General features: G+C 35.3%; 1 protein-coding gene across 1 annotated transcript in view; it reads right to left on the bottom strand.

Moving 5' to 3' along the window:
* MAN2A1 (mannosidase alpha class 2A member 1) overlaps positions 1-12,625 on the bottom strand; it is a 106,810-nt gene that overhangs the window by 17,895 nt on the left and 76,290 nt on the right. The window contains exons 16-19 of the mRNA XM_059836776.1: positions 11,159-11,273; positions 7,647-7,780; positions 6,428-6,569; positions 3,411-3,544 (exon numbers count right to left, since the gene is read on the bottom strand). Coding sequence (XP_059692759.1) covers positions 3,411-3,544; positions 6,428-6,569; positions 7,647-7,780; positions 11,159-11,273 — 525 coding nt within the window. The remainder of the gene's footprint in view (positions 1-3,410; positions 3,545-6,427; positions 6,570-7,646; positions 7,781-11,158; positions 11,274-12,625) is intronic.

The following is a 12,625-nucleotide window of genomic DNA, read 5'->3' as shown; positions in this document are numbered from 1 at the left end:
ATTCAAAGAGTTATTCAAGCTGAAAAATGCTTGCAAGGAGAAAATGAACACATAAGTATTAGCTACATCTAGTAGAATAAAAAATGTACGTAGAAATTATATCAAAAATACAGTAAAAAATTCTGAAGCCTGAGGAACATAGCTATCAATAAATGAGATAACATAAAGTGAAATGAGATTTGCCCATGTCTTACTACAAACACAGCTCACTTAACAAACAATACTGTCAATGTGAATAAACCTTTAGTATCCATCTTAGGGAAAAAACCCCCCAACAACAAACAAACATAAAATATTAACACAAACCTCCCCCCCAAATCTCTTCCTTCCCCACAAATACCAAAAAGCTTCAGCAAAACACATCAACCTGAAGTTGTTTTCAGAGACAATATCTAAATGAGAATTTACGACTGATTAGATGAGCTAGAATTCAAGAGCCAAAACCCAGGTCTTAGGATTAAGAACCTATTACAATACAGACTGAGTATACCAACATTTATTAAGAATTATTAAGAATTTCACTCTATCCACCCACTGCACATATGAGTCTTATATACTTCAGGACATTAATGTGATTTGACCCTGCCATTAAAATTTACTGTTCAGGGTGGGGTTGGGGAAGGAAAGAAATATTTTAGAGATATAAATGAAAATCAATTTTTGGTAAAATTGTAATACCAAAAACTCTCCACAGTAATTTCACCAGTAATGCACAATTATTTTAATTATTTTTAAATTGCACATGTGACACTTCACATACTCTCCTTTTATGGGGAAGTTTCACAAAGAGCAGCAAGCATCCCGTTCTTCAGATTTGTTTTTGAGAAAAGATAGAATGAAATGTTTTGGAACATACATTAGGAAAAGCTTGTAATGCCAAAGATGTCAAATGGTCAAAACTTTCTCCTCCAGTGGCTGTTGAAGTAAATAATAAAATAGGGCTTGACAACAAAATCAGGGTCAGTGTATGAGTCACACTGATTACATATATAAACTACACATAATTTCACCAGAATTTTTTCTGACATGGTTATTTTTAAGCTATTATGACAACTACCTTCTGAGTAACTGGGCTAAAAAAAAAGTATGATTGCACATCTAAGAAACTGAAAGAGAATTACCCTTACTTTAACACTGAATTAGTAACATGAATCAGAAAATGTTACGAATGTTCAGATACATTTTGAAAAACAAAATTCTAGAATATTCTAAGTATACAAAAGGGGAATTCCAGATACAACCACAGAAAGAAAATGCTTCCTTAAAACATCTTGCTTGGCTCCTAGGGCTTGTTTACATTGGATCAACACCTCTTGGACTGTACCTGCCCCCCCACAGTTCTGATTCCACTTTCTGTGAAGTCCCTTTGAGAGTGTATAAAAATGAATTGCCCTTAAAGTCCTCTGCAGCCATTCAAAACCGCTATAAGCTCAGCATGGAGAGTTATAGGGAAAGAAAGGTGCTGGAACACAGGTTTCCAAAACACCTCAGAAATTTTTGATTGTAGTAGGCAACTGCCCCTTCTCCTTTGAAAGATTCTAGGTAATTTGTACAGAAACTATGAAATCTGTAGGACAGATGATTTTAACAAAGAAAGGGAATTACACTGTTAATCTGCTGAGATGATACCTGACTTATATCACAAACAACTTGGCAAACATATGCAGAGACACATGTAAATATGGCACTAACTAGAAAATTCCAGTACTGTTTAGGCTGCCTTTACTCTATTAGAGGTAACTTCAAAATGTTTTCCAATGGCGTGGTTTGGTTTGAAGCAACAGCTGTTCTGAAATTGAACTTGTGTCCAGTCCCACTCGAGGGGGAACTGTGTTAGTTTGCAGAGCAATCTCTGCAAAGTGTGTGTGGACCAGTTTCCTTTTAGAAGGAAGTAAACAAGGAGCTCCCCTGGAAATATGGCACCAAACACGCCCTAGCCCACCACATCTTGATTGTGGTCAGAATGGATGACTTACCTTTTATGTCTGTTCTGAGACAAAAAATAGACTGCATTGAGCAGGGACTGGACTGGAAGTGTTCCAGAGGTGCCTTTTAGCAAGTTGTTTTTTGGTGGTTCTACAGAAAGCACCAAGACTGCATGCAGTGTCACTACAAGCACTATGGCATTAACTGATTTGATCTGCTTCTGTTGTTTCAAAATGTTTTTAAATGTAAGCATAGACTTCCTTGCCAGTAATTCTTACTTACCAGGTCTACATTCTAATTTAACACAACACAAATTACCCCAGGTACTACGGAATTTTTGGATGGCAGCCTGGATCCCTCTGCAGGTTTCCTCTGGCAAGGATGGAGTAACCTGTGCAATGCTTCTTGCTGTCACAGTCAGACTGCTGCTGACCTCAGGTTAGCCTGGGTGGCTGCACATCACACTGATAAATGCAGTTAATATGCAGCCTGCATTATACATGATGAGGAACTAGAAAATCATAATGACATGTACAACCTGAAAAAAAACCCCACTGTCAATCATTAAATGGTGAAAATTAGCTTTAAGCTTGATATTATCATCCTCTCACAGTGGTTAATGATAGCCATTATAAACCAGAATTAATTCCAATTTATCTGCATATTCATTAGGTGCTTGGTATACAACCTCTCATCTTTAGCTATGCAATGGTTTTAAAATATACTCAGAGCTGTCATCATGATTCTACTGCCGCAGTACAAAGATGTACATCTGATTTTGTCCTTCTCAAAATTGATTTAAAAAAAAAAAAAGAGAAAATACAAAGAGTGGAAATAAAATTGAGATTATTCAAAAGACTAGGATACAAAAAGGCAAAGTAAGATGTGTGCAAATAAAAAAAAAAACCCACAACAAAATGGTCTCAACTTCCCCAGAATCATAATGAAACCAAAAGGTTTTTACGTCTGGCATCTAAATATTTCCACTTGAATCTTATTCTCTAAGAAAATTATATTTATAAGAAGTTTTCTCTTTCTACCCATTCAACTGAAATTATTTGTCAACCTTTGTTTAGACTCAGTTAAAATTGTTAAGAAGCAGAACTCACAGCAATTAGCAGCTTTTTAAAGGTTGTTCAGTAAAAAAGCAATTAAAAAAGAAAAAAGAGAATTCCACAATGGTACCCCACTCATATGCTGAAGCATGAGTGAGGAAATAAGTACTGCAGGAATAGTGAGAGATGAGGTCTTTACAATCAGAATATGAAAACAAGATGACAAATCTTAACCTTTCTGTATGACCACTTCTAGGAAGGGTTAATTCCTGCTGCAAGATCTGACTTAACTGCGAAATTCCCTTGGAAGCTACACTTCCTTAGTCCTACAACTCATGGAATAATTTCTTTACCGAGTTCTTTGCTGCTGCAACAGAAATTAATATTTACATCTTATTTGGCATATAAATTCCAGGCAGTGAATCCTACCACATCTGTTCCATGTCTTCTTTCCAACAGCAGTCGGAAGACGTTAGCAGTAATCTTGTTATCTTGAACACCTTGTCCAAGGCCACGGTTGTCATCCTGCATAAGCCGACGATCCATGATCACTTCCAGCTGACCTGAAAGAGCAACATGAGGATATTATACTAGCACCAAGAATAGGTAAGGGTTCTATTCAGCATAAATAACCTGCACTAAAATTTAACTTATTTTAAATAATCATAATATTTCTCTTGAGTTTGGAAGAGCTAGGGCTGATCAATATTGTTATGGCTGATTATAAAAAAGTTAATACCACTGGACTGTGGCTGTTTATAACCTTCAAAAAAATTGTTACAAGCTTTTCTGCAGAATGTCCAGCAGTTTTTATTTTCAGAGTTTATATAAAAGTTTAATATGAAAAATAATTACTATTAACTACTATTTACAACTAGGATACTTGGCAATCAAACATCCAAGATAAGAATCACTCCCAAATAGGAGAGACCTTCTGTAGAGGAACTATCTTCACCTTGTACTCCATTCTTTTCTTCCACATTTGAAACCAGAAGGAAAAACGGTATCAACAGGAGTATATAAATACTCACAATCACTTCTTGTATGGAAAAGAAGGGGGAATAGGAAAAAACTTTGAACTGGATTAGCATTAAGCATGAAATTCTGAGTTTATACTGAACTGCAGTATGGCCATTCAAAATAGCTCTTTAAGCATGACATTAAATTATAGATAACCTGGATAATGAAGTTCACTCTTTTTCAAGTGTCTATCTCCAGAATGAAACCAGACTGGGGCATGTAATTAAGGCTGTTATGTTTTTTGCACACTGAATCTTCAAACAAGTGTAGGTATTTCCTAAATAAAAGTGGAAGAGTGAAGTGTTTGTATCCTGAATAAGAAGTTCACAATTTAAGCTTCTAGAAAAGTCTACTTACTAAGGCAGTCTGTTTTATACTTTACCTGATTTTCTCAAATACTTTTTCCTCCCTTCCCTCGAGTACAAACAGATTTTGTTTATCCAGGACAGAAAGCAGCTGACAATGAGTAAGAGAAAACCTGCTATTTTGAACTAAGGTACTGTGCATGTCAGATGGTGGGTTATGCCTTGAGACACACCTGTGTCTCACACACAGGCACACAGCTACTGAGATTTACTTGCCTAAATTGTGAGATTTTTGAATTTTCTTCCACGATCCCTCTGACCTCCTGAAAGACCTTCAGAAAAAATGTCCTGAAGCATATGATATACTCTGCAACCTCTGAAACTTCATTTCTGTTCTTTTTTGAGGAATCCAACATGCCTTCAGGACAAGGTAGACAATTTAGTAATCTAATGAAATATTACTTAATGATAACAAATTAGATTAATTCATTTGCCTTTCTTTCTTAGTGGGCAAAGAATAAATATTTAATGTTGGTGTCTCTTAAATTATATAACACAATTTGTCAAAAAGTGAAACAGTCAAGAAATCAATGTCATGTCAGGTATGGGATACGACTGTTGCTCTTTTATTTAACTGGAGTAGGTGAAAAGCCTATAATGTCCTCTGACAGATTTGAAACAACTCCTCACAGAAGGTCAGTTTCTCCCTGATACTTAACTGCAAAATGTTGAACAGTGCTAGCCTTAGCTTCCCCAATTTAATAGGAGAGAGTGGGAGTGTCTGTGGATTTAGATGGTGCATTATGTTGTGATGCAGAGACTAAGAGTGTTAAAGAACAAATACAGATACTATTATCAGGCAACAGAGCCTCTGCAGACTAATTTAGTCTCCAATACCCATTTAATGAGTGCTTAACAACATCGGTGGTGTCAGGGTCATTCACAGGATCAGGCCAATAGGAGTGGGGTTTCTTTCCAGCAAGGGGAGGCATGAAAAAAATGTGGTTTCGGTCTTGTATCTGGTAGACTTGGAAAAAAAGGCTGGTATTTTCCACCAGGGTTTTATTACAGCATCACTGCATAGGTCAGTGTTAATTCCTTGCCCTAAAGTGAACTAGGTTTGCTAATGCTGCCAGCAATCCAGCCTGGTATTCAGCTTTTATAAGAACAGAGCATTTATGACATTTTTCTTCAAAGAAACTGTGAAGTAGGTTTCGGTGTAGTTTCTGATGGACTCTTTCTCTTCTGAGTATTGAGTCCATTATTATGCAAAAACCACATAAATTTAAACCGACAACCTATATTACAGCAAGAAATTATACATATTAAGTTATAAATTATATACCTTATTTTGCCCACCACCTCTAGCTTTATTTGAATACCTCCCCCATTCTGATAGAATGAATAACTGTCCTCTGTTTCCAGTCCTCCAGGCCATTCATCATACCCTTTTCTGCTCCAAGGAGCAAGACTGTGTCTCTTTTGGAATTCTTAATATGAATTGATTTTTCTTGTCAACACATTCATCACCTCTGTCAAAGTACTCCATTAAATTTGTGAGGTATCATTTTGCTTCAGAAGTATGCTCACTCTTACCCAGGGTCATATTTATCCTTTATTTCACTAACACTAATCTTCAAAAAAGTTGCTGTTGTTTTTCCTTGACAGGGAAGTTTAGTTGTTCTGTATATACCTTAAGACTAGTGCTGTCTACACTAAAGCAAACAAACAGAACAAAAAACATGATCAGCATCCTTCTTAAATCCTCTCCTACAAGGCAGTATGAAAAATAGTAAACTCTTTTGTTCTGTTTTTTCATTCCACCAGAGTTCTTGGGTGAAAAATAGCTGGTTCTGACAATTTATTGCTCCTTCTGTCTTTTTTGCAATCTTTTTCCTCTGCCTCTAGTTTGAGAGAGATCTTTCACTGAAGATTATAGGATCTCATGTGGGACCAACCTCTTCCTCCTCTGTTATGGACATACTCTAAAACTTGTCAGAGTTGGAGAAACTTATTTCCTCTCTTCAAATGCTTATGGGTAAGTATAGTAATCTCTGAATGAACTATTTTAGAATATCATGAAGGAGAGACCTCTGTCATATTTTTTCATCTTATATTTACCATTTTTCAAGCTTGCAACACCTAGAGACTGAGCTGAATGAAGTGTCAAACGAACACCAACATCTTGGATGTAAGCCATGGTAGTCATAGGATAGATATTTGCTTGAAGAGGCAACTTGCTCATCGTCAGTCTAGGCTGGATCTGCAATATGAACACAAACTTCAAAAACATACATTCTTTCTACACAATTAAATTTCAAAGACATTTTCAGACATTTACCCCATGTGCTCCGGAAGAACAACCACCACGAAAGCATTCACTCAGCTGTATTATTTAGGTTTTTTCAGATTTGTGGCTAAAAGTACCACTTTGGAAATGGTAGCTTCAGTGTACTTTCAGATCAAACAATATTAAGAAAAAATGTGAAAGATTCATCAAGGGAACCTACAAAAAGGGAATCTATAAAAAGGAATAATCACAGTTATAAAGTGAGAGAAAAAATTTTCTCCTCTAGAGAGCAAGCAGTGAATAGATTTAAGGTAGCAGAAAAGGAATTGTTGGTTTATAATGGCCAGTTATTGAAGTGCTGTTGAAATTCTTGAATGGTACACGAAAAATGAGTAGCAGTATTAAAATTATTTTCATGCTTAAATATTCACTGTCTCCAGCAAAACACAGTAGTACAGCAACTGGAAAGCCAGTAGTTTTTTATTCAGGAGTCATGGTCTCCCTGTATTTGCAAAACTATTTTTAGCAAGAAAGGAAGGTAAGGAAAAACAATTTTTCTCTCTTTTGTGTGTGCTGCACAGTTCAAGTTAAGACAATAGCCCTTTCCTCAGATGTATACCAATAGAAAAAGCATAATACATCAAAAAATACATCAGTTAATTTCAACACAGCAGTAAGCAGCTGTTCACTAGGTGTGGTCCTTACACACTGTGTTATCCAATGGGTTTTAACTAAAAAACAAAGCAGAGGAAAATAAGTCATGCACGCATAGGAGCAACTAACTACATGGTGACTTGTCATAACTTCTTGTATTATAATTCTTCTCTTAAAAAGAATTTAAAGGAATAGTCAACAAACCCTTTAAAAGAACACAGTTACTTCTTGGTCTGGTCTACACCAAATTTTGTAACAGGCACATTTTTAAAAAGCATTTCTCCTTTTAAATTATTAGTGCAGTTCGACATGAGAGTAAGTTTAATAGAAGTTCTTTACATTTAGACAGTCAAAACCTGACACCCTAAGCTTTTACAATTAGGAGATGGTAATTACCTGATATCCATTAAGATCAGAATAGAATCTATTTTGACTGTTTATGTCAGATGAAATTCTCATTGCGAGTTCACGATTATATTCTCCTCTTATGTCCACAATATTGGAAACTTCAAGAGACTGACCTTCCAAACCTACACGAAAAAGATGCATTTAAAATCTCTAAAAGTAATTGCTACATGTATAAGAATGACTGTGCTTCCAGGACACAGTGATCTAGATTTTGTTTTCTCTTTTACCTAACCAGATATCAGAAGACAGTTCAGTTATGCAACAGATGATAGAGCAATCTTTCTAATTTGGTACAAATTGAACAGACAGTCTGAAAGAGAGCACTGAAGGGGAATAGGAGCAATAAATGGTAAGAACCACTGTGGGTTCCAGTGAACCAGTAGGGAACAGCACACAACTGTTAAGTGCAGTCTTTAAATAAACATGCTAGAGCAAGACCTGGTCAGTCACTTCTCCCCTTCACTCTTAAGCAGCTGTCCCCATTCCCAAACATGAATGAAGTTAACTAGATTCTTGATAGAACTGTTCAACTGAGCAGGAAACTTTTAGCAGCTCCTTTAATCAAATGAGAATCTTCCTTAAGGACAGTGTATTAAGAAATTTGAACTGATACAACTACAAGCAGAACACAAAAATTGTTGACAGGGAAAAGGTTCATATTTATTAAAGACGGATTAGGTGTCTGAAAATTCAGACAAATTTTTGAGTGAATTTTTTTTTTCCTACAGTGTCTTGTACTGAAAATTAAATACCTTTAATAATAACCTGACCTTTTCAAACAGTTCAAGTCACAGTCTGTAGTGGAATCATACCATCATTTAGCATCACCACTTCTACCCTTTCTGTAGTCTAATGGGACCAATGATTGCAAAAATAATTGCACCAAGCAGAAAACAGATATGCATTTGTTTCCACATCTATTTTAAAATCTAAATGCCACCTGCAGAATTACAGCAACTGTTAAAATGTTAACATTTACCAATGGTTATTAAACTTCAATGCTAAATGAAAAACACTTGGTTCAGCTAATTACTTTTATTTTCCCAAACCTAGTCTGGCAAATGTGGATTTTACACTCCACTTTTGATGCTCCCAGTAATAGATTTTCCAAATATTTCATGTATTTTTTCCAAATATTTAAAAGTATGAGTACATTGAAGAAGAATACAGTAAGTTAGTTTAGACTGTCATCACTTTTGTACTGCATAATTTGAAAGTATACAAAAATACAACTATGAAGAAAATATAGTATGACAAGCTTCTGATAAAAAGATTAACAAAGTCATGATAATATCAAAACAGATGCCAATGGCAGCAGAAGTTAAAAATCACTCAGTGGTCAATTACCGAACAGAGTTGTCAACCCAGAGTATTTTCTGCCCAAAATCAACAGAATTTTAAAGCCAAAAGTGGTAAAAGCTATTTTCCCCAAAATTTCTGAAGATGTAGGAGTTGGAGGTACTATTCATCAGCTGGATTAGCCATACAATCAGTCTTTCTACTCCTAGGCAAGGAGGTAGATTACAAGAGGAGATGAGATCCTGATTTGAAATCAAAATGCATTTATACACATAGTGATTTTTTCCCATATATCTAATAAGACTTCAAAATATCTTATTTTAGTTGAAGCACCGCTATATAAATAACTCCCCTAACAAAGCCAAGGAAATAGACCTCAGCAAAACAATGATGCAAAGCTATCAAACTTGAAACTTTGAGAAAGAACATTTAAAGAAATTTAGATAAAAACACATCAAAGAGCAAACAGACAATATATAAAATATATTTTGCATCATTTTTCCTTGTCAAAGTAGAAGCACGGTACAGGACTTACCCATGTACACATTACATTTGTAATGCTGAAAGTATTGAAATATTGTGATGAATTAAAAATCATCAGAAAAACCAAAGGAAAAAGTAGAGAGTACACTCCCAAGGAAAGAAAAATTTAAGTGTTAGGAATTGGCAAGCAAGTGATTTTCACTGACAACTCATTTTCTGTGAACTGAAATACTTCTAGCAGGTATTTAGTAGCAAATTAAAGAAAAAGGAGTACTAACAAATAATGCACTTTAGGATGATTTTAACTATTTGTCACATAAAACAAATAGGCTATATATATATACACATATATATACATATATATATATATATACACACACACATATATATACACACACATATACATATCGTTTTGAATATAAGCTGTGTTTCCTTAGGATGTTCAGCAATGAATGTAAACTCTTGCCTCACTCTTCCTAAGGAGCGTGAGTTAATGTTTGATACTGTATCAGCTGGGAACTGAATTCTGATGAACCTTTGGCATATGTATAAACTCCAGCAACTTCACACTTCAATGTCACAAAAATGAAGCATCTGAATCAATTTTAGTTCTAGACCAAAATGCACTAGAACTAAAACAAAACAAAAAACAAACAAAAAAACCCCAAACAGATGATGTTATTACTATTTTTGAAACCTAAAGGAAAGAAGGAGAAGAGCAAGCAAGACTTTCAAAGTACTTTTTTTTTTTAGAAGATGTTTAGGAAAAATAATTAAATATGATAAATAGGATTTTAAAAAACATGAAGACAATTTTGACTCCTAGTAAAGTTGGTAATACAAAACATGTAAGTTCCCTCAACTGAAAACATTAATCAGTGCCTCTTTCTTTATTTCAGAATCATTCCAGTAAATATAAATAATGAACGTGTGTTTCTTAATTATAGAAAGATACACTTAAGCATGTTTACTTGAGTTTCCATATGAAAATAATTGTATACAATTGCACCATGATTTCCTCCCTCTTTTATATTTTTCAGCAGCCAATTCCATCAAGTTTGGAAGGGTAGAGAGTTTCCAAAATTACTGTTTATTTAGGATTTCCTTGGAAATCAGCAGCTGAACAGAAGAGAAACAAGCAACTTAAAAAGAAAACTGAAGGAAACCAAGGAAAACTGGTATGATGTTACATCCTGAGAAGCAAAAAGTGGATGTTTGGTGTTGGTGCCTCTCAACAGACACAGAAAATTCTGTCATGAGCTCTCCCAAGCAGAAAAAGGGCATACAAAGGGAGGCAATAGATAATTAAAGCCTGAAGTTGTGAAGTAAACCAGACTTCTCTATTAAGGTCACTGATATATATTGTACTTCCATCAGGAAATGTGATACTACAAAAGAAACTATGTTCTTACATTCTCTCCAAGATATTTAATTTTTTTTTTCTGATTTTCAAAATGTGTAGCTAGTTACAGCATTCAGATCAGTCTGGAGAGATATTTCCAACAAATCTGTTGAGTTTAAGCATACCAGGTTAATGCCTAGCATGACACTCAGAGAGAAATCACAGTGCAAAGTGTATTGGAGTCAATACAACCTCAGCCTCACAAACTCTGCACTAGTGCAGAGGTGTATTTAAATATCAAAAAGGCAGGTAGGATCCAAGATCATTGTGATGTAAAAAATATCTGCCAAGAGAGACAGAATTTCACAACTCTTACCTTGGACTTTATACAGCCTCATGGTATGTGTCACGTGGTGAAAAAAACAAACAACTTCTGAGAAAATCGTTCCATGAGCCACTCTTATGGTAGGTGGGTCTGTAAAAATATAAGGCTACAAAAAGAAAACAGAGAGAGTGAGTATTTTAGAAGTTTTTCATAAACGTAGTGTCAATAAAATAAAGTATTTAATAAATATTAAAATAGAGGGTTTTTAGACCACTCCGGACCTAAAACACTGGAGATTAAAATTTACTCCTAATCTGAAATTCAGCAACTTCTCTTCAGAGTCCTATAGTCTCTTCAGCTAAAATTAGGTTAAGTCTCATTACACATCTCACAAGTATTTTATGAGGATTAAGCGATACAAGGTCTACAGACAAGCACAGGAATGTATTGATATTGCATCTGGATTGAGCTCTTTTGCTAAAAAAATTATAACTGCTAACCAGTGATTAAATACTGTACTTTCAAAATTTGAGGCAAGTGGTTTGACTACCTCCATCAATGGCACATACTGTATAAGGAAGGACTCCCCTACTCTGCTGTGTAGATCAGTTTGCATATCCTTTGCAAGTAGAAGAGAAAGCTTTTTCTTCATCAGAAGCAGACAAAGTTGCCAGTGGAGCTCTCTGGAATGCAGGGTAGGGCTGAGAATCATTACAAAATGTCAATAAGGATAGTGGCTTACTACTCAAGGCTCCCACAGACTAGGACAAATTTTGCATATTCACAACAAACCAAAGAAATGAAGAAAATTATTTTTCCATGTGGTCACAGTATTTAGAGTCTTGGCTAGGCAAACAGTGACTTTTTTCTAAAAAAAAACACTGATCCCACACTAAACTATGCGCACCAGATGGAAATAAATGGAGGGCTGCAAAGGTAAAAATGAATTAAATATGCAACAACTTCAGTAGGGAAACAGATGTAAATAAAGACTTCACTCACAAAAAATGCACCCCAAATGCTTGAAAAACACATTATTCAGAGGGATCTAGGCAAAAAGCTCTCAGAGGGTGGCTATCTTATTTCTGTATATAGCAAGGCCATAAGGACAGAGCATGGTCTTTCTTGAAGCGATGACACCACAGAAGGGATGCAGCTTGAGGAGGAGCAGGGATCAAGCTCACATAGATACAGACAAAACACACTAGAGCAGAGCAAGTACAGGTAAATATCCAATATTCTTTCAGCATATAACTGTCTGTATAACAGGGAAGATTTCAAGAAGTATTGTATAAAAGAAAAAACAGAAAGGGACTTTCAGGGGTGAAAAGCCCTCCTTTTGTATTCATGCACTTATTCTTAGAGCTTCAGAATACTCTTTAATAAAAGCTTTTCCAGAGCCTTAAGAGGCAACTCTGCAGTTATCAACTACAGGAATATTTTGTACAGGAGTTTGGAAGAGAAATCACAGTTACTTATGCTTTGATAAAATTGTTTGGTTTAGTAGGAAAAGGCTTT

This window comes from Haemorhous mexicanus, chromosome Z (assembly GCF_027477595.1).
Source record: "Haemorhous mexicanus isolate bHaeMex1 chromosome Z, bHaeMex1.pri, whole genome shotgun sequence".
Lineage (NCBI taxonomy): Eukaryota > Metazoa > Chordata > Aves > Passeriformes > Fringillidae > Haemorhous > Haemorhous mexicanus.
Note: the sequence above shows the minus strand (reverse complement) of the source record. Positions and strands in the feature narration are given on the sequence as shown.